This window comes from Xenopus laevis, chromosome 1S, assembly GCF_017654675.1.
Source record: "Xenopus laevis strain J_2021 chromosome 1S, Xenopus_laevis_v10.1, whole genome shotgun sequence".
NCBI classification, from domain to species: Eukaryota; Metazoa; Chordata; class Amphibia; order Anura; family Pipidae; genus Xenopus; species Xenopus laevis.
The window spans coordinates 120,905,258-120,933,036 of record NC_054372.1 but is presented as its reverse complement, the minus strand read 5'-3'; the positions used below and the strand labels follow the sequence as shown (position 1 = coordinate 120,933,036).

At 37.2% G+C, this 27,779-nt stretch overlaps 1 protein-coding gene across 1 annotated transcript; it reads right to left on the bottom strand.

Annotated features, from left to right (window-relative positions):
* Nucleotides 1-5,433: 5,433 nt before the first annotated feature.
* On the bottom strand, nt 5,434-25,911 carry anxa1.3.S (annexin A1 gene 3 S homeolog). Its single transcript, NM_001093817.2, has 13 exons — nt 25,862-25,911; nt 19,965-20,041; nt 17,961-18,111; nt 16,460-16,554; nt 15,222-15,335; nt 14,962-15,052; nt 14,300-14,379; nt 12,802-12,858; nt 11,154-11,247; nt 9,742-9,837; nt 8,811-8,869; nt 6,387-6,509; nt 5,434-5,869 (listed from the first exon to the last, which is right to left on the bottom strand). The coding sequence occupies exons 2-13, from the start codon at nt 20,037-20,039 to the stop codon at nt 5,813-5,815; spliced, it is 1,092 nt and encodes a 363-aa protein (NP_001087286.1). The 5' UTR covers nt 20,040-20,041; nt 25,862-25,911; the 3' UTR covers nt 5,434-5,812.
* Nucleotides 25,912-27,779: the final 1,868 nt, after the last annotated feature.

The following is a 27,779-nucleotide window of genomic DNA, read 5'->3' as shown; positions in this document are numbered from 1 at the left end:
GTGTAATTCTCTTGAACTAAATAAATATGGGCACCATCCTTTCTTTCTTCCACTTATGCACCAGTAATAAACTGTATAGGCTAGAGATATACTATATGGCACCGTACCTATTTGATCAGTCCAAGACATCTTCAATTTCACTCATATAAGTTGACTCTCCTTTGATAAATGAAAAAGTCTCCCCCACAAGTGTGAAGGTCACACCCAACCAAATATATAAAACAAGGCAAAGAGAGAGACTATTACACATTAAATAGCTGGCTGAATATAGCATAGTGTCTGCTTGTAATAAGAAGCCCAAAGCCATGGGCACAAACAGTGTTAGATCTACTTGAAATGGTGGGCTTTAGACCAAAAGGAACCACAAGTCTATGAACCCAACCATTACTACATTACCCAGTTTACTTTTCATATTTTAATGCTTGTTTCAAATAGAAAAAGAAGGTGGTGAATACTGAAGAAGAGACTTCTTCATTAACAGAGTTGCAGAGTCAACAAGGATGAGTACCAGTACCCTCTTTTAGCAGAGATAGAGATACTCACGAGAAGTCAGTAAATACTTATTTACCTAGAGGTGCTTCTAATCAAATTCCCCTCACCGGGCTTTTTCAACCCTAAAAATAAATAAGGCTAGAAATGCCATTTTTATATACTGAACCACCTAGCTGGGCCCAGCCAGCCAGCCGCCCTAGGCAACCTGGCTGGCCACAGCACGAACTGACGTGTGCACGTGTGAACGGACGCAGGTCCTGTCCACGGAGCTCACAGGCGCCATCTCCACCCAAGAGGTCTTCTTCCTGCTTTGATCGGCATCTTTTGGCGCATGCGCAGTAGCATTTACTGGTATGGATCTACTGCACATGCGCCAAATGTCACAAAGTGAAATTGGAAAACTTTGTGACTTTTGGCGCATGCGCAGTAGATCCGTACCGGTAAATGCTCCTACTGTGCATGTGACAAAAATGCCGATCAAAGCAGGAAGAAGACCGCTTGGGAGAAGATTGCGCCTGTGAGCTCCATGGACAGGACCTGCGCAGAGGGGTGAGTAACAAGTTAGGGGCATTTTCCCGGCGGGACAGGTAGGCCAGGGGGGAGGAGGGAGGGGGGCAGCACAGGCGAGGGGGAGGGTTTTTTGCACCCAGGGAATTTCCTTATCCTCTTAAAACCCTGTCTGACAGTGTAGCTGTTTCTATGATAGCATCTAACCTGCAAATAACCTGTACTAGTTAGAACCATGGTACCAGCCTAGGACTACACTTTCAGAAGGATGTTGGCCCTGCAGTGCTCCCTCAAACTGAACCATGCAGCATCAAGAAGGCAGACTTCCAACTCCTTAATTCCCATAAACTTACCCATAACTTCCCATTTTGGTACTATAATGCATAATAATGCATCAAGGTTGGGCAGCAAAGGCCACAGCTTTTATTAAAGGGCACCTATCACAGCCAAAACCAAACACATATTAACAATCTGTTGCACTGAAACCCTTTGTTGTTCAGATATCATCATTTCCAGTGCACAGTGTCAAAATGACACCTGCATCTGTACCTGCTCCAATCTGCAGACAATTGTTTTGATCTTGGTTCTGATTGAAGCTACCTTGCCTTTGCTTGTACATCTAAGAACAGCTGGGTAGCCAGCATGGTGGCTGCCTCGTTTATGCCTCATTATATTTTTATAACACTCTGTTCAGGGCCATATATATATATATATATATATATATATATATATATATATATATATATATATATATAATACACAAAAGCCATAAATATCTTGTAAATTATATCCTTATAAATGGTGAGTTCTGATGTCATTTCTGTCACATGACTCACTGAAACTTGTGTATTATAATAAATAAAGTACCGCCAGTTGCAAAATATGAGGATATTAGAAGTTACCTCGGAGTTCCATGACCTGTATAAAAGCACTGGGCCTTTAGCCTCGTGTTTTTATATGGTCATGAAACTCCTCGGTAATTTATAATATCCTTATATTTTAAGAGAGGGGGTACTTTATTCACTATATATATATGGGCACCCGAGAGCCTGTGCTTAAGTTGGCAGCTTTTAAAGTACGGAAAAGAAGAAAATAGGGCCAACCGGCACCCAACGCATCCATGCGTTTCGCGCCCATTCAGGGCGCTTAGTCATAGGCCCATGACTAAGCACCCTGAATGGGCGTGAAACGCGTAGGGTGGATGGAGATGCAGATTTATATATACTTTTAACTTTGTATAAATAAAATATTCTTTTAATTTAATTCCTCTGGTCCTGTGGATCCGTTGAATGCCAGTTGGCCCTATTTTCTTCTTTTCCGAACCGCACCCTAAAGCTGGCGGTCTGGGGGCTGGAGCACCTGGACCACTTTTTCTACTCAGTGAGTCATTTACAACTTATTCTGGAGCACCTTGTCCTTCCCCAACTACAAAAGCTTTAACGACCCTCCGGTGCCTATATAAAGTATATTTTTTTTACAAGAAAGAATAAATGATCTCCCCAGCCACCACCAGGCCTTACTGGTGAATCTGATGGAGGAGCTGTGGGTTTTAATGTGCCTGTGTCACGTGTGGGCAAAAAATACAGCACTGACTGTGCTCGTAAAATGTTGGCTTTACAAATCTATCCAGGGCACAAAGGCCTGTGCTGATTATAGGAGAGTTGATAGCTGTTTGAATCTCCACCCACCCAGTCCCCAGTGGAAGAAATCACAATGGACCCGAAGAAACAGAGTCAGTTGTCAAGAACAGGTTGGTGCGAGAATTGTGGGTGCCAAGGGGAAGAGGTTGGGGGGGAGCAAGCTGGTACGGTCACGTTTGAAGAGGGAGCAAGCATAGGTGGTTGGTGCTTGGGGTGCATGCAGGGGGGTTGCATGCAGGGGGGTCAGGTGTGAGCAGTTGGGGGGGGGGCTAGGGGCACAGCATCTTGAAATCTGGCCTGATTCTATCTTGTATTATGTCCAGCAAGAGTGTGGGCAGGTCAACCAGCTGTCTTGATGCTGGGAGAAGATAGCAACTGATTGTGAACATAGAGCTAGATTTTTGTACTGCTGTGTTGTCCCAGGTACAGAAATATAGTACAGGAATGGTGTATAATATCTGGAAATCTGAAAGCTCCTAAATGCAGCAATCATTTCTCATAGTTTTCTTAATTTTTATGAGTTTGCTTTTTCTTAAATTATACAATACCTTGTACATGAGCATAACTAAGCTACCATAAATCCATAATCATAACCTGGGTCTTTATTTAATAATTAAATGTTTTTTCCAGTAGCTTTAAGGCATTGCCAACTGAAATTCTGTCAAAACCCCTTGGTCTCAAGCATTCCAGATAACAGATTCCATACTAAACACTCCATCAATCACCTTAAGCCTCAGTATCAGACTAGAGGGTCCAAGGCCAAGGGCTTCTGCCACAGGGGCACTCACCCCCCCTCCAGACCCCCTGCCCCAGCTATAACCCCCCCCAGACTCCATGCCCCAGCTGCAACCCCCCTTCCCCCCCTTCCAACCCAATCATGTGTACCTGTCCTTTAGTTGTAACTGTGACTGGGTGGGGGAGGTCAGACGGCAGGTTAGGCCCATGCAGGCAGTAGACGTGTGTGGGTCTAAGTCGGCGGGGCACACAAACATTATTATGATGTGATTAAGATTCAAGCACATAACTGGGTTTTTTTTCATTTATAATTATGCAGCATTGTGTATTAAGAAATGATTGTGGTTCTTAGTGTGGTATTACCGGTAAATACCACTGATCCTGACATGACAGGGCTACTGACAGATTGTTAAGTAAATAGATTGTTAAGTAAATATAGGATTGTGCCAGAGTGCACAATAACACAACCCAGCATTTTTTTAAAAAAATATTGAGCCCTTTCCTCTATATTAGATACTTTACATACCATCATGGTTTCCTCTCTATCTGAGAAATCATGTGAGGATGTGTAAAAACACATACATATGGCAGGTGGCAGCTAGCTAGCACCTAGAGGTTTACAAAGGAGCTGAGCAGGGCCAGAACTAGGGGTAGGCAGAGAACTAAGAGGCACCTGCGAGGGGGGGGGGTTGCGCAGGGCAGGTACCTCTTAAACACTCATCTGCCTACCCATAGTCCATGCTCTGTAGCCCTTGCTGCTGCTCTTGGCACTCACTTGCTTGCTCCCCCAAGTGCGCAAAGTCGGACCACTTGTGCACACAAGGGGGGCAAGGTGGCCGCCAAAGTTGGGCGCCTGGACGGCTTGACCCGCCTCTGAAGTTGATCTTCACCTGACCAATAAAATTGTATCATTTCATCGTTTCACAGAACTACTCAGCAGTGCAGAGATGAAAAGGACAAAACATGGGGTTATCAAAAGTGGTAAGATTTAACCTCCCATGTGTTTACCCCAATAACACATGCTTCCCATCTCAGTGATGGTCAGATTGAGCCATTAGTCGACCTACCTATCTGACTAGTGACATTGCAGCATTTGTTTGTACTGAAGAACTTCTCCACCCTTCAAATGTTTTGAAAGACAAAGTACTTTTAAAAAATAGTTCTATTTTCCATTCTTTTTCTTTTTTTATTACCATATGCTTCATCTTATTAAATTAGTTGAGAAGTTTGAGCTACTATGCCTTCATTTTTACAGTTTTAATATGTATTGAAAAACATGTGAAAATCAATCCAAATCTGGCATAGTATAAAAAAAAGCAAAAAATAAAATAGTTTGTTCTAGTTTATTCAGCTGTGCTGCTGATGGACTAGCAGGTTCAGCCAAATTCTCCATTTATGGAATGTCACACCACACCCCAATTCTGCAATAATAACACCAAAAATAATCTATGGGTCAGAGTGTGGATTAGATGTTGGGAGTATTCTTTGCAAAATATTATACATGATTAGTGCCTCTGGAACTATTACTGACAGTAAGTTAAAACATAGTAAAGGCAGACACAACTCCCTATTTTACGATTCGTGTTTTCATGATAAAGGGTACTAAAAAATTGTTCAGTTGGGGGAGAATGGCACATGAAGAGTAGAATGTGATTTCACTGCGTTTAGGTTGTTTTTTTCATGTTTTTGAGCAATCAACTTTTCCGATTTCAGTTTTTGGTTATTCAGCTTTTAGGTGGCGAATGGTCGAAGTCAAAGTTTTAAAGAGACAGTACTTCAAAAAAAATTCACCTTCGAATTTCGAAGTTTTTTTGAAGTATGATTATTTCCTAGTCAAAGTACACAAAAAATAGCTTGAAATTCGAAGTTTTTCACTTCGAAACTTCACCTCGACCTTTGATAAATCTGCCCCTAAATGACATGCTTTTGTGCCCACTATCATACTTTCACCGCCAGGTTTTGTAAATGACCCCTTCATGTCTTTCAATAGCTGTAGTGTGGAAAATTAGTAAAATATTGCATTACAGGATTACAAATTTGTGAATTCACCCAAAGTAGAGAAAAAATAATATTGTTTTATTATTGATTTTCATTTTCCAATATTTATACAATAATAGCAAAAGATAGAAAATGGAGAAGAAAAAGAGAAAAAAGTAAAAACATAGCTGGGAAAGAAACGGAATGCAGACAGAATGAATATAAATTCCCAATCTGAATATTACAGATTTCCATCTTATGTTTATAGTAACAGAAAGCAAATGACTCAAGAACCAATAGAAATGAAATCTTCTCTGTATAACAGTGAAATGAATATTTTTGTTTGGTATAAAAATCGTTTGAATGTGTTAAGGTATTGGAAAATCATTTTTGCTAATCCATTAATTCATGTCATTGTTAAAATGTATATTCTTTCATTCCTGATTGAGAGCTGAAGACTTTTAATCATATCCACACAGTGCCACAAGAACAGTTTGATAATCATCCTTTGTTTCATCCTAGTAACATAAAGAAAAGGTGGTGAATGCATTAGGAAAATAAGGAAAAGAAATGGAGACATCCCTATTAAAGGACCAGGAACATCATAAAATTATATTATTTAAAATGAAAAAAAATATAATGCAGTGTTGCCCTGCACTGGTAAAACTGCTGTGTTTGCTTCAGAAACAGAGTTTTAGGGGTTTTTTTTTTTTGCACGTGACATTAATTTTTCTGTTTTTAGTGGCTTTTGAGATACAGAAGTTTTAGACTGCTAATACCAAACTTGCAGCTTTCTGTATCAAAATCAGCTGTAATACAGGGTTCCCTAAGTGTGTCATATAATGCTCCTTAGTTACATATTCTGAAAGACATGTATGTAGTCAATGCTGCATACACAGCAGGGCACATTTTTTGCACATTGCACCATGTTCTACCATGGGAATTAGACCTAAAGAGACATTTACTGAATTGTGAATAAAGGCTAATGTATAAATACTGTATAAGTAAATAAATAATGGAAAATGGAAAACTAACCATCAAGGCCTTGCGGAGTGCTATATCATAAAGCGTCTTATACTCAGTTTTGATCTCTTTCATGTCTTTTTCTGCACGTGATACCATAATTCTGTTAAGTGCTTTTGCACGTACTCCAAGGCCCTGAAAGGAAAACACAATGCAAATAACATTTGACCACCTGGTTCCCTAGTTCAGTGTAGTATCCTTCAACCAGCCGCCAACATAAGCAGTTCAATAAATTTAAAGGCGAACTATCACCAAAATGAAAATCATATATGAGCTTCCTTATACTGAAATAAAAAACTTTCTAAATACAAACAATTAAAAATTCTGTACCGTTTCTGAAATAATCAAGTTTATCTCCACTATCCCTCTCTCAGCATCTGTTTCTCTTCATTCTGTCTTCAGTTGGGTGTCAGATAATCACTGATAGTTAGATCCAATATATCTTATAGAGGGCCTACTTTTGCCTAGAAGATGTATTAGAGCTCACTCTATTAAAATCACCTGAAATCCTGTCTCTCTACATGCAGGGTTTGCGCAAAACGCAGTTATTTTGTTAGATTTTGTTTGTACTGTAATCAGTTATTTGAGTGAGCTCTAATACATCTGCTAGGAAAGGAAGCCCCCCTATAATATATATTGGATCTAACTGTCAATGAATATCTGACACCCAACTGCTGCAAGAAGTCAATGAAGAGAAACTGATGCTGAAAGGGGGATAGTAAACATAAACTTGATTAGTTCAGAAATGTTACAGAATTTTTAATTGATTGTATTTAGAAATTTTCTAATTTTCAGTATGCTGAAGCTTATATTAAATATTCATTTTTGCGATAGTTCCCCTTTAAAATAAACCAAGGCACAGAAACCTAACACAAATAACCTAAGTCTAACTCATTACTGTAATTGTAAGTCAAATAATTCACAGCGCCATCGGGCTATCGTTATCATCTCTGTATGTTAACCAGGGTGTCCAAACCCGTAAAAATATTTGTAAGAGTCTAATAGAACACTTAGTATCTCAATCTGCCGTATGTTTGCTCTTGCAATAGTAATTTTTTGCTGCTGTCATTATTACAATAAATAGCTGAAATTGATGTTGAGACAATGGGGGTTATTTATTATGCTCCAAATATCTGAAATTTGAATAATTCGTAGTTTTCAAACAAAAAAAAACGAAGAATTCTTCAGCATTTATTAAAGCCTATTGGTCTTAAAAGTCTGACACCGAAAATCCGGCATCTCAAAGCTCTCGAGGTCCTGTATAAGTCAACGGGGAAGGTCCCAGGGTCTGCGCTGCTGTCCGTACTGATATCCAATAATTTTGGGGATTTTGGACCAAAAAGTCTGAAAACTCCGAAAAATTTGTAGTATTTGCGGAAAAGTACGAAAAATTCATACTTTTCGGGCAAAGCTCCGAAGTTATCCAATTTTTGCTGACCTTTTTCCTTTACCGTTTTTTTTAATGATAAATAAGGTCCATTCGGGCAGTCGGAGTTGATCAGATTTATATGTTATAAATAATTCGACATTGATAAATAACACCCAATGTGTCTGTTTTTTTATATAGTAAAGCTGTTCTTGGGTGTTTAGTAATCAACATAGGGAAAACTGAGTAAATCATTTTATAAATTCTAATCCAGTACCATGGGATATTGCCACCAAACATGGTACATAGTACCTATATGACCACAGCCTCTAAAACATCTGCAATCTGCCCAAGGTGCAAACTGTGTTATATGGGTGGGAACTAGCTACCACCTAAGTAAAACGTAATAGTTTATTTCCATAAATGAGACATTCCTTGAGGATCTCTTCAGATTTACCCAAACAGATCCCCAGTCTTCAATATCAATTTGATAGTCCATATCTGTCTGCCATGCAGAAATACAAGCTACCCATTAATGTTTTTAGGCATTTGTATGTGTTAGAATGTCTCCCTCTCTAATGGATAGGGATGTAGCGAACTGTTCTGCTGCGAACTAGTTCGCGCGAACTTCGACCGTTCGCGTCCGCCGAATGTTCGCGAACGTTTGGGAACGTTCGCATTTTGAGTTCGCGTTCGATCGTTCGACCATTCGAATTCCTTCGACCGCTAAAAATCGAACGATTTCCATTCGTTCGAACGATTGTAAGCATTCGATCGAATGAAAAGCATTCGATCGAATGGCTTCGATCGTTCGATTCGAATGAAAATCTTTCGATCGTTCGATTCGAATGAAAATCCTTCGATCGAATGATTAAAATCCTTGATCGTTCGAATCGAACGATTTTAGCGGGTGTTCGAAGTTCGCGAACTATCCGCGAACGTTCGCATTTTTTGCCGGTGTTCGCGAACGGCGTTCGCGAACACCAAATCGGCAGTTCGCTACATCCCTGCTAATGGAACCTTTCTTTCTGTTAATAGGAATTAGCTTGTTAAAAAAAAACTCCCCATACCTTCATTGCTAGATTCAGCTTTTCAGCAAAGTATTTCGGGGTGTTCACAGCACATTTCACTAAAATGAAAAACATATTAGACAAAGTAAAATCTGATATATACTATTTAGTGCACGAAAAATCAGCGTGCAAATGTGAATTTCTTGTGTATTTTTACAGTGCAGCCTAGAATCATATCTAAAAATGTAGACTTGTGTTGGACACATTTTGCCTATTGTTTAAATAAAGAAATGTTTATGGTTTCTGTTATTTCTGACACGAAAAGAGAAAATGAAAATAGTTTATAGTTTAGCACTTCCTGTCACTCCTTGGTTCTGATGTGTAGAGGAGAAACTGATCAAACACTATTAAAAGCTCTGATAATAAGCTGATCTGGACTGGAGCTTAGGGAAAGAAGAGGTTTGTTTGCAGGCAGATAAAGAAATAATATAAATATAGATTTTTTTGTAGAATAAGCAGAATGTATTTTCAACACAAGTTCTATTTGTTGTCATTTTTAGCAAAGGTGTTTTTCGTTTTATACTGTCCCTTTAGGAGCTGTTAAGAGCCACCTAGTCAGGAAGAAGTTAATATTCCCACTTAGGGAACAGTCATACGTCTGCATTTTGTAGGCAGGCAGAGAGAAGCAATCTGCTCTCATTCTCAGCTCCATGTAGCTCCTTTGGCAGGCACAGCATTGGCCAAGTGCAGCTACATGAAATGGAGATCAGCCCGAAAATGCCTGTGTTTGCATACTGCAGACAGGTAAATGCTACAGTGGACTGAAGAGGAATATGGCACAGCATTAGTATAGTGAAAACATACTAATATTATCATACGTGGTATGCAAATAATTTTAGAAGGCTAATTATACTGTACTTAGATTGTTTAGCTAGAGGTATTTATTTGTGATGGTAGTGTTTATGCATTTCCAAAGCATTTCAATACATACAAATGGCAATCAGGAGACTCTCGATGTCACCCTTCATCTGCAGATCCAGTGCTTCATTCAAGTCGTGCTTGCTGTATTTCACATATTTTTGGACCACTAATAAGGGACACATATTAAAGACACTTTATTTACCAAGATATTTATGACAAGGATTACAATTATTATACATTCTATATTATTTACAACATTAGAAATTACATTTTATTGTTAGAGTTTTTGCATGAATGGCAGGTATCATGCAGAGCTATGCATAATGTTGGTGGAACCTGAATACTAGGCATACTATAAAACCCTGATAGATCATAAGTGTCCACAGGGAAAGATGCAGTAACATAACTACCAATATCCGGGTATGGGAATCACCAAAGTGGATTTGCATGCATGTACCCAAGGGGGTGCAGTCCCGGGTGCAATCACACCCTCCCGCGGTAGCTCCGCAACTGGAAACATGGCTTCAAAGGGGTGCACATCCCCTCTCCCCCCCCCCCAAGTCTTTCCCACAAGCATTACAGCTGGTTTTTAAGATACCAACAACTGCCAGTTTGCTATTCCATTCCTTTTTGTCTTGCTTCTAAAGTTTCTCAATAAGTTTCTTATATTTTTATATATAATATAAATATAAGTGGTTGGACCAGCTTTCTACATTTTCGTATAACCCATATAAGCTCATTTTATAAAAAATGAAGTTGGGATTTCCATATAAATGGCTTTTGGAAAATTATTTATTGCGATGAAAGTCACAAAAATTTCCGAGGCCAGATCTACACGAAGGGGTATTTGACCGGTGTGGCTGTGTGGGAGAACGGGGGTCTACGCAGGTTTTTCTAGTACGCGTTTGTTTCTCCTTTAATCTGTAGTGTAATTTTATATATATGCATATATTTCTAATATGGTATTTAGTTTTTAATAATTTTATGCCATTGTATCGATTATAACTTGTCTTTCATCTGCATAAAATTTGCTGTCATACTGTTATCATTTGTTTAACATGAAAATCAAATAAAAAAAAATATATATATATATTTCTAATAATGCACTTATTGTTACTTATTATTGCAAAGACCACTTGTTTGTTACTACTAATTTATTGTTTTTCTGTACAGTGCTTTGACTTTAAGGAGCGCTATACAAATAAAAATATACATACATACCTGCATACATACAAATAATTTTTTCCCAAATTATATCAACTTATATTGTCCCATATAGTAGATAGAACACTAGACCATTACATTAACATATTTTAGTTTCTTAACATCCTAAAATCTTTAAAAACATTTTTTTAAGACAAACCACTGTAGGTTAAAATATTTTCTTTCAACTATTTAAAATAGAAATCCAGTTAGTTAATACAATTATTGCTTAATAGCATTCATTTATTTCAGTCTAATTCTTTTTCTTGTATTTCTTACCTCTTTTCAGGTGAGGTAAACTCCGTTTGGTAAAAATTTCAATGAATACAGAAACATCTGCCTTTTTATTTTTTTCTCCAGCTTCATATAATGCCTGTTAAGAAAAAATATTTTCATGTATCATGTTTCTTGTTTAAGCCATTGTATAGGGTATAATTAATCACAGGGCCATAAGTGATTTCAGCCTTATTTAGTAACAGTTCTTTAATGAAAAAACATATCCAGTAATCCAATATTTTCTGAACGGAAATAATAATCTTTTTTGTCTGATTATCCATAAATTATTTCATTTGGGAATCCTGAGAAAATGGCAATTGACTCCAATGCATTTGGTGAAATGTTGGTTGATCTCTGCATTCAGTTTTACGTGTGAGAAGTCAACACTACTGGGCTCAGATATAAACTGGAGTTGGGCACAAAGTCTGTGTAACAGAGTTTACACAGTCATAGGAGTTCAGACTTTGATGAACCATTTCAAAGCATTTGGATGATCCAGTATGAACTCTAAAAAAAGTTCCACATCTTAAATAAATCACAACATCTCATCCCTTAATAAAACCTTATAATGCTGCAATATTGCAAAACCAATTTGCAACTATTATTGAAAATATCCTCAAAATCTAAATTAGATGTATTAGAAAATTTGGGATTTCGGATTTTATCAGGTTTGCAGGATGTGGTTGGACTGTATCAGGGTGTTGTCAGATCATAACAGGGAATAATTGGGCCAAGTTTACCCCTATTTTATTTTTTATCTTTTTAAGTTGACGTCTATGTTACAAGCTAATACAACTGTTAAGAACTCAGTTCATTTTGTTAGACCACTGCAAATATCCTACTATAATAACAGATATGCTTCTTAACAATGTTCCCTCAAATTTTTTCTTGGTTCTGTGTGCAAAAATATAAATAGTTTGTGCTCAGTTTTTTTCGTGCTCAGGTCAGAACTGATGCATGCTTTGTGCATGCATAGGAAACATTAAAAGTATATATTTGCCTGTAGGACAATGGCACTAATGATATTTCATGCATCTTGCTAGCCATAGCCATTATTTTTACATGTCCAGGCAAACAGATTAGATGTGTCTGAAACTGCCTGCAGTTGGAATGTTTGAGTGACAGGTGATTCTCACTTGAAAAAATGTGGCAGTGGCATTGTCGTTATTGATTTATTTAAAAGGATATTCCTTTTAAACCTTAGGGCGTTATTTATTAAGCTCTGAATTTTTCTTGTCACACTTTTAAAAGGGAAAATACAATTTTTTTCTGAGAAATCAGAAACTAGATTCATAACTTAATAAAGTCTGATGGTGTTTATAGTCTGATGAAAAAAAATCCCCAGATCATGTAAAAGTCAATGCCAGAAGTCCCGTTAACAATTTTAAGAATTTCAAGAATTGCGATGGGTTTCCGAAAAATTGTAGCTTTCTGGTGATTTTATGAAAGAATAATAAAAATAGTGGTATTCCTATTCTGGACTGTTTCCGCCCATGACAAATTTGTGAAAAATTATTGATAAATGGGGTGGGGGTAAAAGTGCGGATTTCGTTTGTAATTTTCAGAAAATAGCGAGAACTTTTCAGATTTTGATAAATAACCCCCTAAATATTTCAATATAATTATTAGGAACTTACAAACAAAAGCTTACCTTAGCATCCCTTTCAGCAAGGTCTTCATTTACATAACAATCTTCATTCCTTTCACCCTGCAATAAGGGTAACCCACGTTATAAAACAGGACCAAAAAAGCAAGTTTACGTAAGGTGTTTTAGTCATTCAGTATTCAGGTTTTAACACAGAAAATTAATGAACAATTGACAGAGAGATTGTTGGGAAAAAGTTGCATGATGGGGTTAATGTCTTTGGAAAAATCACATTACAGGGCAGATTTATTAAGGGTCAAATTGAAAATTCGAATTGAAATTTTCAAATTTTTTTATTATGGTCAAATTCGACTAGGGAAATATCCAAACTCAATTCGAGTTTGGGTCAAACTGAAAATTCAAATTAAAATTTTAATTTATTTTTTTTACGGTCAAATTCAATTAGGGAATTATTAACTCAATTCGATCATTTTAATGAATAATTTAAAAAAAAAATTGAATTTTGAGATTTATCATGCTCTGGCCCTTTAAGAATTCAAATTTGACTATTCGCCACCTAAAACTTGCCAAATTGATGTATAAGTCAATGGGAGAGGTCCAGTGACTAATGTGGAGATGTTTGTAGCCTTCCTGACATTCGAGTCTTTTTTGGAGAAAAAACTCGAATAGAGTTTGCATGTCCTTACAGTGTGTATTGTCACTATGTCTGTGAAGGGTCTGATTCATTCAGGTCATGGTATATCTATAGTAATAAATCAAATCAACTGGTCTTGCAGTATTTTTTTTTTTTTCTTCCTTAAAGACTTTTCACTAGTCATCCGAATGCCTTTCTCATTTCATGACCTGTACAAAAATATTTGTGGTTACATACCCTGAATTCTTACTCCGGTTAGCATAATCTGTTTAGTAAAATCTGCATGGGGTCAGAAACCTCATGGAGGTGTTGATTGTATTTGCATGATTGGAGCTATGAGGTATTATTAATCCATCCAGGGAGAGCTGCTAAAACAGCATTGCATGTGGCAGATGGTGTTGCACCCCCTTTTTCATTTTCACATATATTGACCCCTCTTTTGAACCAAATCTTTTCCTGTCCAGAATGTGAACTTCAAACATGTGTCCTTTATCCTTTAGATCAGTGGTCCCCAACCAGTAGCTCGTGAGCAACATGTTGTTCTCCAACCCCTTGGCTGTTGCTCCCAGTGGCCTCAAAGCAGGTACTAATTTTTGAGTTCCTAGCTTGGAGGCAAGTTTTGGTTGTATAAAAACCAGATGTATTGCCAAACAGAACCTCAATGTAGGGTGACAATCCACATAGGGGCTACTAAATGGCCAATCACACCACTTATTTGGCACCCCGAGAACATTTTTCATGCTTGTGTTGCTCCCCAACTCATTTTACTTCTGAATGTTGCTCACAGGTTCAAAAGGTTGGGGATCCCTGCTTTAGATGTAGGTGCAGTGGGGGGAGTTTTTACAAACTTGCTGTGTATCAGAATAATTTAATTGTATGCTTATTCTTTTGATATCCAAAAAGTCATACCTTTAACAGGATAAGCAAAGCCTTCTGAAAGTCCCCTGATGTGTCTGATGTGATATCTTTTTCAAGAGTAGTTTTATACTCTTTGCAGAGAAGAAGAAGAAGAAAAATGTTTTATTATATGGAAGTTTTTAAAGCAAAGCAGTATTATGCCCATGTTCACTTTTTAATTTATATATACATTTTGTTAAAATGCCACTTTCTTGACATTTCGAGCTAAGGCTATATAATATGCATATTCAAGAAACACTGGCTTTTATATTTAGAACACTAGACCGCTCTAGTCATGCCGTATTAAATTCAATCCCTTTGTTGCATTAGTGTTAGTAGTTCCGCTTGTATAGGAGTACCACCAAAATCAGAAAAACAAAAATGGAAAATGGACCGCCCCTCCACAAAAATGGAAAAATGGATTTTTATATTTTTAGTGGAGGTGCTGTAACAGATACCGTAAGTTCAGAAAAATTCCATTGAATACTACAGAGCTTATCTGTCATCTGCTGTGTGTTCTGTGTCTTTTTTCCTTTTCAGCTTTGAATGGCTTCCCCCTTGGCTACACAGCAGCTTGCCTATATAACTATAGTATTGTTTCTGTTTTATTTAAAAAAAAAGGCCATAGTTTTACAGAATAATAGAATAATATCTATTGTTTACTGGAACATTACCTTTCTCATAAGCTTCCTTCATTTTCTTGATCTGCTGATTTGTTCTGGAAGCCAGAATCTCAATGATGCAATCTTCATCAGTCCCAAGACCCTAACAAAATGAGACATTATGTAACGGATAAAGTTTTTGTGAAGTAATAGTAGTCAACATCAAACACATGAGAATGCATTTCATAATTTAAGCTCCTGGAAGAGCACAATCGTTTGCTTTCTACAGTCATTATTATTTCATTTATTTTAAAGGATATAACAAACTATACCTTTGTAGCCTTTTTCATCTCATCTGCATCAAACTGAGGTGGAGTTTTCAACAAATCCAGTATAATCTCCTCAAGATCACCGGACAGAGCTGCTTTTAGTGCTTCAACCAAAGGCTTCAAATACATAAATTAAGTGTAGGTTAAGGTAATATTCATCTGTGCCATTGACACATGTTATGAGTCAATTTTTGAAGACACTGACTGGTTTAGCTGCCATTCTAAATTGCACCCTTTTATTTTACTAAAGGAAAACTATACCCCCAACAATCTAGGTGTCTGTAAAAATATATTGCATTAAACAGCTCATATGTAAAACCCTGCTTCATGTAAATAAACCATTTTCATAATAATATACTTTTCTAGTAGCATTTGACATTGGGTAATTATAAATAGAAAATTGTAATTTTAAAAAATATGGGCCATCCACTGGGATCTCAGGATTCACGGTGCATACAAACAAACCAATCATACATGTTAGGTCACATGAGCCAATTAACAGACAGAGTTCTGTCTTTTGCTTCAACACTTCTTCCTGTTACAGTTAAAGTTCTAGTATTTCTGGTCAGGTGATCTCTGAGGCAGCACACAGATCATAACAAAATGGTGGTTCAAGGCAAGAGATGTAAAAGGGCAATATTTACTTAAATATATTTTCCAGTTTGGTAAGATTTTTAATATGCAAAAGGCCCGTTTATCATAGGTCAAATTTTTGAGTGATTTTGGTTATGGTATATTATTTATGAAAAATTTAGAATGTCTAAAATTCACTCGAATATACCCGACCTGAAAATTCTAATTTGAACTCAGTAAAATGGATGATTTTGCCAGTGCTCATGTATAAATTCCCCCCCCCCCAAAAAAAAAAAACCTTGCCCTGTGGCTTGTTTCACAGACTGATTTTTTTATGTCAAAACAATAATTCAACTCAAATGTGGAGTAATCCATTCATAAAATTCTATGAATTTAGGGAAGGTAGTCAGGCCAACTAGTAAATCGAAAAGTTGCACCTTGAGCCCTTATTTTCCAGGCTAGTAAAATATATGGAAGGGAACATGAGAAATGCCAAGCAGGAGTTTCTTGAAAGTGTCAGCTAGGTATAATTAAATATAAGTGCTAGGGTCCCTAGGGCAAGAGGCCACCACATTAGAAAGTGTCCCAGTATTCCACTGCACACACCGCTTACATGGAGGGCTCAGTCATACTGCAAGTGTGCTTCTTGGTGCAGGCGAAACAGTTACCTTTTTAGTCAGCTTTTCATAGGCAGCCTTAATTTCCTGGCGTTGGTCATTGTTCCTCTTCGTAATAATATCAATTATGGTGCCTTCATCAACCTCTGAAAGATAACATCCTCTGTTAAAGCACATAATTCTAATAGTAATTCAATACTGATGTATAAAATTCAATATAGAAATATTTGAACCAAAATATTCAAATACTAGATATAAAATAATTTAGTGCAATTCTTTAATGCAATTTCATTAACAATATTAATATTTGTGTATATTATGTTTGCTTGTCCAGAGTATGTGGGTCTAATTAAGAGAACCTAAAAAAAACCTTAAAAAGCTTACTAGGTTTACATTAACTATAACTGATTTATAACTGTTTTTTGTGGATGGTCAGTTTCCCTTCATTCCATTCCATATTCCAGCTACTAAACTTACTTAAGAATAATGCATGGAGCCTATATTAGACTAGATAGCTTGCAACTGTGTTGGTAAAAAGTTTAATAAAGCTCATACTAACATCTCCCAAGGTTTTGTATGTTCCTGAATTGTTTGCCAAGTTTTGTGTAAGGAATAGAATTGATTATGTTATGTGTATAATTTTATTTCTAGTTCAGTCACCAGGAAGTCCCCAGGAGAAGGGGGGCCACTTCTTCTTGGGCTGATAAGTAGGAACAGTGCATGATGTCCAGAAGCCTGAGGCCTGCCACCTTTATAGAGGTATCGTGAAGAGTAGTTATATGGATTAGATAGCGGTAGGTTCGATTCATGGAACTTACTAGGGCCTAGCAAGGCTGAATCCTGTGCTAAAAGTTAGTGATAGTACAGTGTCTCTGACCTAAAAGAAGAGGTGGAAGGTAGGCAGCAGGCTGTGGCCGAGTGGTCAGGGCAACAACCTTGTTGAACAATTTGCAAAATGCATTGAAGTTAATAAGCGTCAAAATTATTTTGCCGAGCGTCAATTTTGACATGATGAACAATTTTAATTTGCACGACTATTTTGTCCAAATGCATTAAAGTCAATGGGCGCCCAAATAATTTTGACGTGCGCCAATTTTTATGCGTGAGCCAATTTTTTGCGTTTTTTTGTTTCTGCAGATTTTTCGCCGGCGAATTTTTGTCGCAGTTTCACAAATTTATTCATGGGAGCGGCAAAACAGAAAATTCACCGTAAATCGATTTTTTTTCCGTACCATTCACCGTATATCCATTCGTTTATTCGCCTATGACTGTTCGAGCAATTATTCCAAGAAGTTATGGGGCTCCATCTTACACGTGGCTTACATTATATAGTGAGAGATTGGCTGAGTAGCATGGCTACTTTGTGAACTGTTTTCACCTCTTTCCCTTTGTCTTCTTTGTCTATATCAGTTTAATGCTATACTGTATATTTTATTATATAAACCTGCAACACAGATTTTGAATCAAATCTTTTCTGACTTTGCAACATGTATGAATAAGCAGTCCCTTGTTATTACGTACTTTATACCTGATGTAAATAAGGCCCACGTACCTTTGGGTTTTGTGGCTTTTTCCAGTGCACGGACATCATCAGTAGCATCATATTTTGGTTGTGGAACTTTTTCTGTCCCTCCATGCTGCTGCTGCTGCTGCTGCTGCTGCTGTTGCTGCTGCTGCTGCTGCTGCTGCTGCTGATGTTGTTGCTGTGGGTGTGCGTGAGGTATAAATATGCATTGCAGTACAACAAAGATTGAGTTATAAATATATATATATATATATATATATATATATATATATATATATATATATATATATATACAGTATCACAAATTTTTTGGAATTTATTAAACCCAGAGGATGCAAAAGTCCGAATCAGAAAATACCGCATCTCAGACCTGTTGAGGTTGCATATAAATGGGAGAAGTCCCATTGATTTATTGATGTGCGCTGGGTATCATGCAATACTCCGAAGTTTTCGGAGTTTTTGGGCAAAAAAGCATAAGAACAGCCTACATTTTCTATGAATTTTTTTCTTTGAGTGACTTCTCCCAGAAGCTATGAAAAATAATGGTGTAAAATCTGGCATTTGCATGGTGTAAATTCACACCTTGATAAAGTTACCATTTATTTTACACAGCTTTTTAGACTGTTTTTTATGAGAATTTTGTTTTACAAATATGCCCCGATGAGTATTTAATCCTTACATTTTCCATGTTTTCATAATACTTTAAAGGGATACTGTCATGGAAAAAAATGTTTTATTCAAAACGCATCAGTTAATAGTGCTGCTCCAGCAGACTTCTGCACTGAAATCCATTTTTCAAAAGAACAAACAGATTTTGTTATATTATATTTTGAAAACTTGCATGGGGCTAGACATATTGTAAGTTTCCCAGCTGCCCTCAGTCATGTTACTTGTGCTCTGATTTAACTTCAGTCACTCTTTACTGTTGTACTGCAAGTTGGAGTGATATTACCCCCCTCCCTTTCCACCCCCAGCAGCCTAACAATAGAACAATGGGAAGGTAACCAGATAGCAGCTCCCTAAAACAAGATAACAGCTCATTGGAAGATCTAAGAACAGCACTCAATAGTAAAAGCCAAGTCCCACTGAGACTGATTCAGTTACATTAAGTAGGAGAAATAACAGCCTGCCAGAAAGTAGTTCCATCCTAAAGTGCAGGCACAAGTCACATGACTGAGGCAGCTGGGAAACTGACAATATGTCTAGCCCCATGTCACATTCAAAATTGAATATAAAAAAATCTGTTTGCTCTTTTGAGAAATGGATATCAGTGCAGAATTCTGCTGGAGCGGCACTATTAACTGATGTGTTTTGGAAAAAACATGTTTTCCCGCGATAGTATCCCTTTAAAGACTTTGCAATACCATTTAACACTATGGGGGTTATTTATCAAAGTCCGAATTTATCTCATTTTTTCTTTTAAAAAAGTGTGACCAACTCCGAATTGGACCTTATTTGGACCTTATTTATCATAGAAAAAGCTTGCTAAAATCGGTTCAGGCAAAAAAATCTGAAAAAAATGGATTTTCCCGCCAAAAAGTATGATTTTACTGCCAAAATCCAAAGAAAAGTATTTTTGCCAGAAACTCAGAGCGGACCATGATATTGAAATAGGACCTTTGACATTGACTTCTACAGGACCCCGACAGCTTGGAGATATCGAATTTTTGGATTCAAACTTTTTTCAGCCTCTGGGTATAGTAAATTACAAAAAATTCAGATTTATTTTTTGGTCAAATAACCCTCTACATGTTAAATGTTTGTTAAGAATTACGGTAATGTAATTTGTTTTATGGAAAAATAAAATGGTACTTGTGTTTTCATTTGTGAAACAGTCATAAGTGATTCTCATTTCATCCTATATCTGTACAACATAGCTGCATTAAACAGTGATGCAAAAACATGCATGAAAACAAAGTCCAGTAAGTCCACAAACTTTTTGTTGTTGAAAATGAACTGTTTCGCATGCACTTGCAATTCATACAGACAGTCACGCTTCATATTCACTTTGTGCAGAATGATTATACTCACAGTACTGCAGTCTTGCGTTTGCTGACACGCTTGTAGCATCTGATGAACTATAGATGTGTTGAATTGCTGCTCCATGTCTGAAATGCACATTGATATGGGTTAGCATACATGTCCATACTTGAAGCACCAATTTTAATATTCAAATTAGTTTATAGGCACAGTAATTCAATATGTAACACAGGCTATAGGCTAGCGTTGAGCCTTAATAAAAAAATCAGCTATAATGAAAAGACCAGTGTCGGACAGGGGCAGCAGTGGCCCCCTGGTGGAGGGTTCCTATATCAGGAACGGCTCCTACCCGACATAGGCACCAACCCATGTGCACACGCAATCGATTTAGCGTGCACACGCACTCCATATAATACAATATACAAGATGTATAGCAATATTTGTCAACTCTTCAGTTCAATTGGCTTAACAAAATAGGCTATACAGGGAGACTCCCCAGCATCCTAAAGCAAATCTATGTGTATATTTGTATTAAATTCCAGTTGAAATTACAGACATTGTTCTTTTTAAAATCAAATTGAAATGTCTTTACTTGCTCTTAATAGTCTCTAATATTTACCACAGGATCACAGGCTGCAAAGTGTCTTAATTGCTGAATTGGCTGGTAAATGAACACACTACAATTTATTATGGAGCTGTCAAGACTCTTAGGGGGTCTATTTATTATGTTGTCAATCACAAAATTAGAGTGCTCACCCCTCCAGTATCCGCTTTCGCAGTGCCAGGTGCTGAACTGTGAGACCCACTCCTGTCCTTGGGCCACAATATCATTCAAGGAAAAAACAGCAGCACACCGGATCCAATTGAAGTAATGTGCAAAATTCAAACTTTTATTAAGCCCATATGCAAAGGCAACGTTTCGAGCCCAACCGGCCCTTTATCAAGCTTGATAAAGGGCCGGTTGGGCTCGAAACGTTGCCTTTGCATATGGGCTTAATAAAAGTTTGAATTTTGCACATTACTTCAATTGGATCCGGTGTGCTGCTGTTTTTTCCTTGAATGATATTTATTATGTTGTGTGAAACCAAAAAAAAATGTAAAAAGCTCTGTAAATGAAATGGCAAATTTATCAAGCTGTGTTTTATTTTACTCCATGCAAATGTTATTTGACACTGCTTCAGACCTTTGTACATAAGTAACTCCTGGAGGAAGTTGTGTTGTATCCTGTTGAGCCACTGGAAGAATTTAAAGTTTGTTGCTCATGACTGTCCATATATACACCTACTACCTCTGCTATTTCCTCTGTCTCCACCCTCTCATTAAGGCCAGGTGTCTATAATCTGGTCATTATGGGCCCTTTTAAGACAGTCCCCTCATGCCCCTATTCCTGAATCCTTGCTTCTGTTCCTGTGTTTGCCATTTAGACCTCTGGATTTAGACTCAGCCTGTTTCCTGATTATTTTTTATAGCAGGTTTATAATAATTCTTGGTTATTCTTTATAGTAGGTTGCAGTAATCAAGGTGAGAGATGATGAGAGACTGAATCAGTGTTTAAGGTGATTCTGAACTGAGATATGGTCATATTCTGGCAATGTTGCACAGTTGAATACAACAAGATTTTGCAAGTGTTTGGATGTGTGGTGAAAAAGTCAGATGCGAGTCTAGGATAACTCCTAGGTAGCGTGCCTGTTTGGTGGAATGAAAGGTGGTGGTGTTTACTGTGAGTTATATCTGAAGTACAGTACAGGGGAAGATCTTAGAGGAAATATAATGAGTTTTGTTTTTGAAAGTTTCAGTTTCAGGTGGCGCTGTGACATCCAGGAGGAGACATCAGACAGTCTGTAACTTGGGAAAGGACAGAATTAGAAAGATCAGGAGTAGACAAGTAGAGTTGGTTGTCATCAGCATAAAGGTGATACTGAAGTCCAAATGTTTTCCTAGGGAAGTTGTATAGAGCGAGAACAGCAGAGGGCCTAGAACAGAGCCTTGAGGAACTCGGACAGAGAGAGGGAACGTAGTAGAAGTAAAGATGGCGACATTAAAGGAACAGATAAGATGTAAGCCATGAAAGAGCATTGTCAGCTGAGTATAGAATGTCTAAGAGGAGTGTGTGGTGAACTGTGTCAAAGGCTGCAGAGAGATTAGTATGGAATAGTGACCTTTAGACTTTGCCAGTAGAAGATCATTGGTTACTTTGGTGAGTGCAGTTTCAGTTGAGTCTGCTGGGCGGAAGCCAGATTGCAGGGGGTCAAAAAGAGAGTTGTGAGTGAGATGCTGGATCAGGTGTTTGTAAAATAGCCTTTCTAGTAGTTTGGATGTGAATGGAAGAAGGGAAGCTGGATGATAGTTAGCGGGAGAGCTGGGATCAAGGGAAAGTTTTTTGAGGATATGAGTGATTAGTGCTTGTTTGTATAAGGATGGAAAAGTACCAGTAGAGAGTGAAAGGTTAAATAGGTGGGTAAGTGCAGGAGAGAGTGTATCAGAGATTGAATAGAGGAGGCGAGAGGGTATGGGGTCAAAGGAGCAGGTTGTGGGGTTTGAGCAGGTTAGAAGTTTGCCAACTTCATTAAGTGTTGCAGGGGTGAAGGAGTTCAAAGTGCATGTGAGTGGACTGCACGTTAGTCTGAGATTGTTGGCACATGGTATGCTCAGCTTAACGAGATCGATTTTTTTTCATTAAAGAAATGAGCAAGGTACATTAATGGGTAGAGGGGGGCATAGGAGTGAGTTAAATGTGGCAAACAGTTGCTGCGGTTTAGAGGACAGAGTGGAGATTAAAGAAGAGAAATATTGTTCTTTAGCTAAAGATAGAGCTTGATTGTAGCAGGAGAGCATGAATTTGAAGTGGATGAAGTCAGGATCAGTTTGTGACTTTCTCCACCGTCGTTCAGCTGATCTACTACATCTTCTAAGGTACCGAGTTACACTAGTGTGCCAGGGTTGGGGTTTCGTTGGTTGGCTGTGACGGGTGGTAGGAGGAGCAAGGAAGTCAAGAGCTGTTGAAAGAACATCATTGTAGAGAGAAGCTGCCATATTGGGACAGGAAAGATTGTTAATATGAGAGACTGGTTGTGCTGATACTATTGATAATTGTTGTGGATCAAAGGTGTTAAGGTTTCTGTACGTGTACGTAGAGAGAGATGGTTGTGATAGTGCAGTTGAAAGTGTTCTCTGAAAGGAGAGTAGGTGATGGTCAGATAGGGGGTAAGGAGCATATGTAAGGTTGGATGGGTGGCAGGAGTGGCAGAATATAAGATCAAGAGCATGACCCTCGATGTGGGTAGATGAGTCGGTCCACTCAGAGAGACCAAATGAAGTTGTTAGAGAGAGTAGTTTAGAGGTGGCAGGAGAAGCAGAGTTGTCAATGGGAATGTTGAAGTCACCTAAAATGAGAGCAGGTGTCTTGCTGGAGAGAAAGCATGGAAGCCAAGCAGCAAAGTGATCCAAGAAAGTAGAGTAGGGACCAGGGGGCAATATATAACAGCAACACGCTTTACAGGAATGAATAAAAAGTGTGTCAGTTTTTCTGGTATGAGCTCTAAGGGGCCCATTTACTAACAATCAAATTGCAATTTTTTTCCACAAATCACGAAAAAATGTGTGATTTTCCTGGTTTTGTAAAAAGTTTTAAAAATTCAAGATTTATTTGAAAAAAACACAAAAAGTTGTCGAGATGCTGTAAAAGTCAATGGGAGGAGCACTAATCCTATTGGACCATATTTAAACCAATCAACATTTTAGAGGTTTTTGGTCCAGTTGTACAAAAAAACTCGAATTTTTAGAGCTTTTTCATGGTGTTTGGATTTTAATATTTTAATATTTTTAATAACAGTCATGGTTTTAGGGTTTGTGAGTTAAATTGTGGTTTCAAAAACCTCTAAAACCACTAAAATCCGACCTTTAAAAAATAAGCCTCCACTCCTCTACATTTTGATAAATCTGCCCCTTGGTGATCTGCAACCAAAGTGTGTGAATAAATTGATGTTAACACAATTACAGAGACAATGTCATTCAAGGAAAATATTATGCTACATATAGTACTAGGAATGAAGAAGAGATGTACAATGCAAGTAACTACAGGGATAGTGTATAAAACTGGCAAAAACTGGTCATAGAGCTCTGTGATGAGCGCTAATCTCACATTTCAATAGATCTGCCCCTAAATATCCCTAGGCACTTTCGCATTGTTGGGTGTATCATGCTTAAACTGCACAACAAACTGCTTATTGAGCAATGTGACTTCTTTTCTTACTCAATATTGCAACTTGTTTGAGTAATTTATGTTCCTCACAAACAATGAAACAGGTCTTTCAAGGAAATAAATTATCAAATGTTACTTTGTATTTTCAGATTTACTTGTAAAACATGAAACGTTTCAATATGTTATTAAAATCAGCACAATTTTAATAATATATGCTAGTGTGCATGACTGATGTAGTTTTCTTTAAATGCATCTTTTGCTAATCACCTGTCTTAAAATGTATTACTGGCCAATCACATGTTTGGCTGCTATGTGTATGTGACCACAAAGGGTATTACACCCAATGCATAGCGATTGTGCAAGTGTGTAGTGCAGGAATCCTGCTCCAGAGCTCTGTTGTTAAACCACCTGTTATGACACCAATATGCAAAGTGAATTGCAAAGAACAAAGAAAAGATTGTCTGCATAGCCCCAACCACAGCACTGTGCACACAGCTTTAAAACGTGTAGACAAAAAAAAGCTTTTCGTGCTTATAGCCTATACAAATAATGGGAAATATTGATTTGTATTCACAGATGAATATAATTATAAAAAAAAGTATAATCATTCATAAAAAAAATCAACCCTATTTATACCGGTATTTTATGTAAACATATTAACAATAAAATATATTCAGGCAATTGGACAAAAATAGGTTTCCAACTACATCACCCGAAAATGCTTTTAAACGCAATACTCTTCCACTTCCAACTATGAGAATAGGTTGCGCTCACGGTGTCATTCAGAACTCAGACCTGTCCTACTTTCCCTGGACTAATTCTTTTGATTGTTACAACAAAATTCTTTACAAATAAAAAAAATTACACTACTTAAATGTAAGTGATTACCTCCAGCCCATCTAATTTATGATCAAACGTATGTGATCCAGCTAAATGGAACATTTTGATTGTGTAGAGCACACAACCTTGAGTAGAGATCCAATGGGCAGCCCAGAACTGATTATGCCACACTTAAGTTTAGTAGGCCAGCCAAACACAAGCTAAATTGTCAGATTTATGTTTCAGGTTTTAATGGTAAATAATAACTTAACACATAGCAACATGTTGCATAGGAACACAATTTTTATACCTTTAGTAAAACTAAAAATGTGTGTCCAAATGGTCAGATATTCTGAAGAGCTTAACCATTTCGCCAGATTTAGTTGTCAACAAATCAACCAATCAGTCAGAATTGACACATGCAACAGACAGGTACACAAAGGGCAATACAAAATAGAATGGATTATTGATGTATGTTTTTGTTTAAAGTAAAATTAGGGTGCAGAAGGGAATGTATTTCTGATCTGATATATATCCCTGGTCAACAATAGAGACAGTTGATGCTTACTACTTCGCCAATGAGAAAAGCTCCAGAGTATTTTGGAGCTTTTTCTAAATAGGCAATAAGCTTTAGAGTACATGATACTAGGAATTCCACTTGCACTTTCCCCTTGACTAAAAATTTTTGTCACACAGTTCAGTAATACCATTCAGTAATGTGTTTATGTAATTCTATTTAAATAAAAAAATAGATAACAAGACATAACACATACTTGTCACTTAGTTGTGAAAAACGTAGTTTCTAGCACTACATAGTGTATCTGTATGTCATATAATTTAAAGTACATTTAAGAAGTTAATGAAGTTCATTAATGAATGGCTCAGGTGGACAATTAATTGTAAGAACAATGCAATCATCAGAACATACCTTTTATCCAACAGATATCTGCTTGCTGAATAGCTGAGCAATAGAAGAACAACTTGGAAGATCAAAGAACGCTGAGTTTTATAATTACAGAGGGCCACACCTATTAAATGAAAAAAACTGCTGCTCCATTTAACTGACAAATCATTTGCCATAACCAAATTAAAGGAATACCGACACCAGAAATCTTTTGTTTAGATCTATCATAGCACGGTCTGTGCATGCTATTCAAAATTTTGCCATAAATGTATTTACCCGATGCTTTTGAACTACTATCTGATCCCCCATTTTTCCCTATGAGGGGGCTGCCATATTTGTGCCACAAAAGTCATTAAAGGGGTTGTTCACCTTCAAACAACTAGTTGTTATCAGATAGATCACCAGAAATAACGACTTTTTCCAATGACTTTCTATTTTCTATGTGTCACGGTTTTTCTAATATTGAAGTATAAAGTGTCATTTCTCTCCTTCTGAAGCAGCTCTGGGAGGGGGGGTCGCCGATCCTGTAAACTGTTCTAAATTGATACATTTAGTTGATACATTTCTTATCTTTGTCCCTGCTGAGCAGAATCTCTGGGTTTCATTACAGGCAGCTGTTAGAATTGATACAATTGTTGCTAATACTCCAGAGATGCTGCTGAGAAATGTATCAACTAAATGTTGCAAAATTGTAACAGTTCAGAATCTGCACCTGAATTACTGAGCTGTCAGACTCAAACACCAGAGACAGGAACATTCAACTTTAAACTTAGATTTTGGAAAAAACGTAAAAAATAAATAATGGAAAGTAATTGGAAAAAGTCATTATTTCTAGGGAACAATCTAAAAACAACTAAATTGAAAAAAGTGTTTGGAAGGTGAACAACCCCTTTAAGAGGAGAAGGGACACATTTAAGTATCAATTACTTACAAAAGCAGAACTATCAACATGACCTATAGGTAACTTTTTATGTACATTAATATTTTGAAGAATATTTTTCAGTATCAGTATATTTTTAGGGTGCGCAGCATAGCATCACTCTGCAGTAATGTAGGTGCCTGTGGATGATGTTATCAATGTTATGATTATTTATTATGAATGCATGATGTTATAAATAACCCCATTTTACCATGGTTGTACTTCTCTATATTAGCACACAAAATAACTTTCCTTCCACACAGGGTGTAGTTGTACTATTTTAGGAAGCACAGCAGAGATAAACAAACTGCTTGGTGATTGATTAGTTTAACCATTATCCAAACACAAATATTTCAGGTATCAACTGATGACTGACTAATCTAAAGTTGAGTATAAAGTCTATGTGTTATCAAATTATCTAAACTTGTGTACAAACTATACATATTTGGCATTTGAAATTTTAAACAATCCTGGAAGACTAATACATTCTAATACACTAGTGGGTAATAGGCTAAAGTAATACTGTCTGTACCAGTGGTGCGAGGAGGTTTCCATTAAACTCAATGCCAGGCAGCACAGGCAACTAGGGATGGGCGAATTTTTTCGCCTTGTTTTGCCGCAAAAATTATGCCCATAGACTTGTATGGTGTCGTGTGTCAAAAAAAAAAAATTGCAGTGCGACAAAATTTTTTGACACCCATAGACTTTAATGGGCATCGGCGACATTTCGCGAAATGAAACGGGTCAAATTCGCCCATCCCTACAGGCAACTTTAAATTCTACGGAGGACCATTTATCAAAGGTCAAATTTTAGTGGTTTTAGAGGTGTTTGAAACCACAATCAAACTCATTTTCTATAAAACCACAAATGGCATAAAATTTTAATAAATATGAATACCTTGAAAACCTAGTTTTTCAGACAATTACTAGTAAAATCTGAAAACCTCTAAAGGTCTGAAGTTAGAGTTTATTCATGGTTTTTAGGGGCAGATTTATCAAGGGTCGAATTTCGAAGTGCAAAAT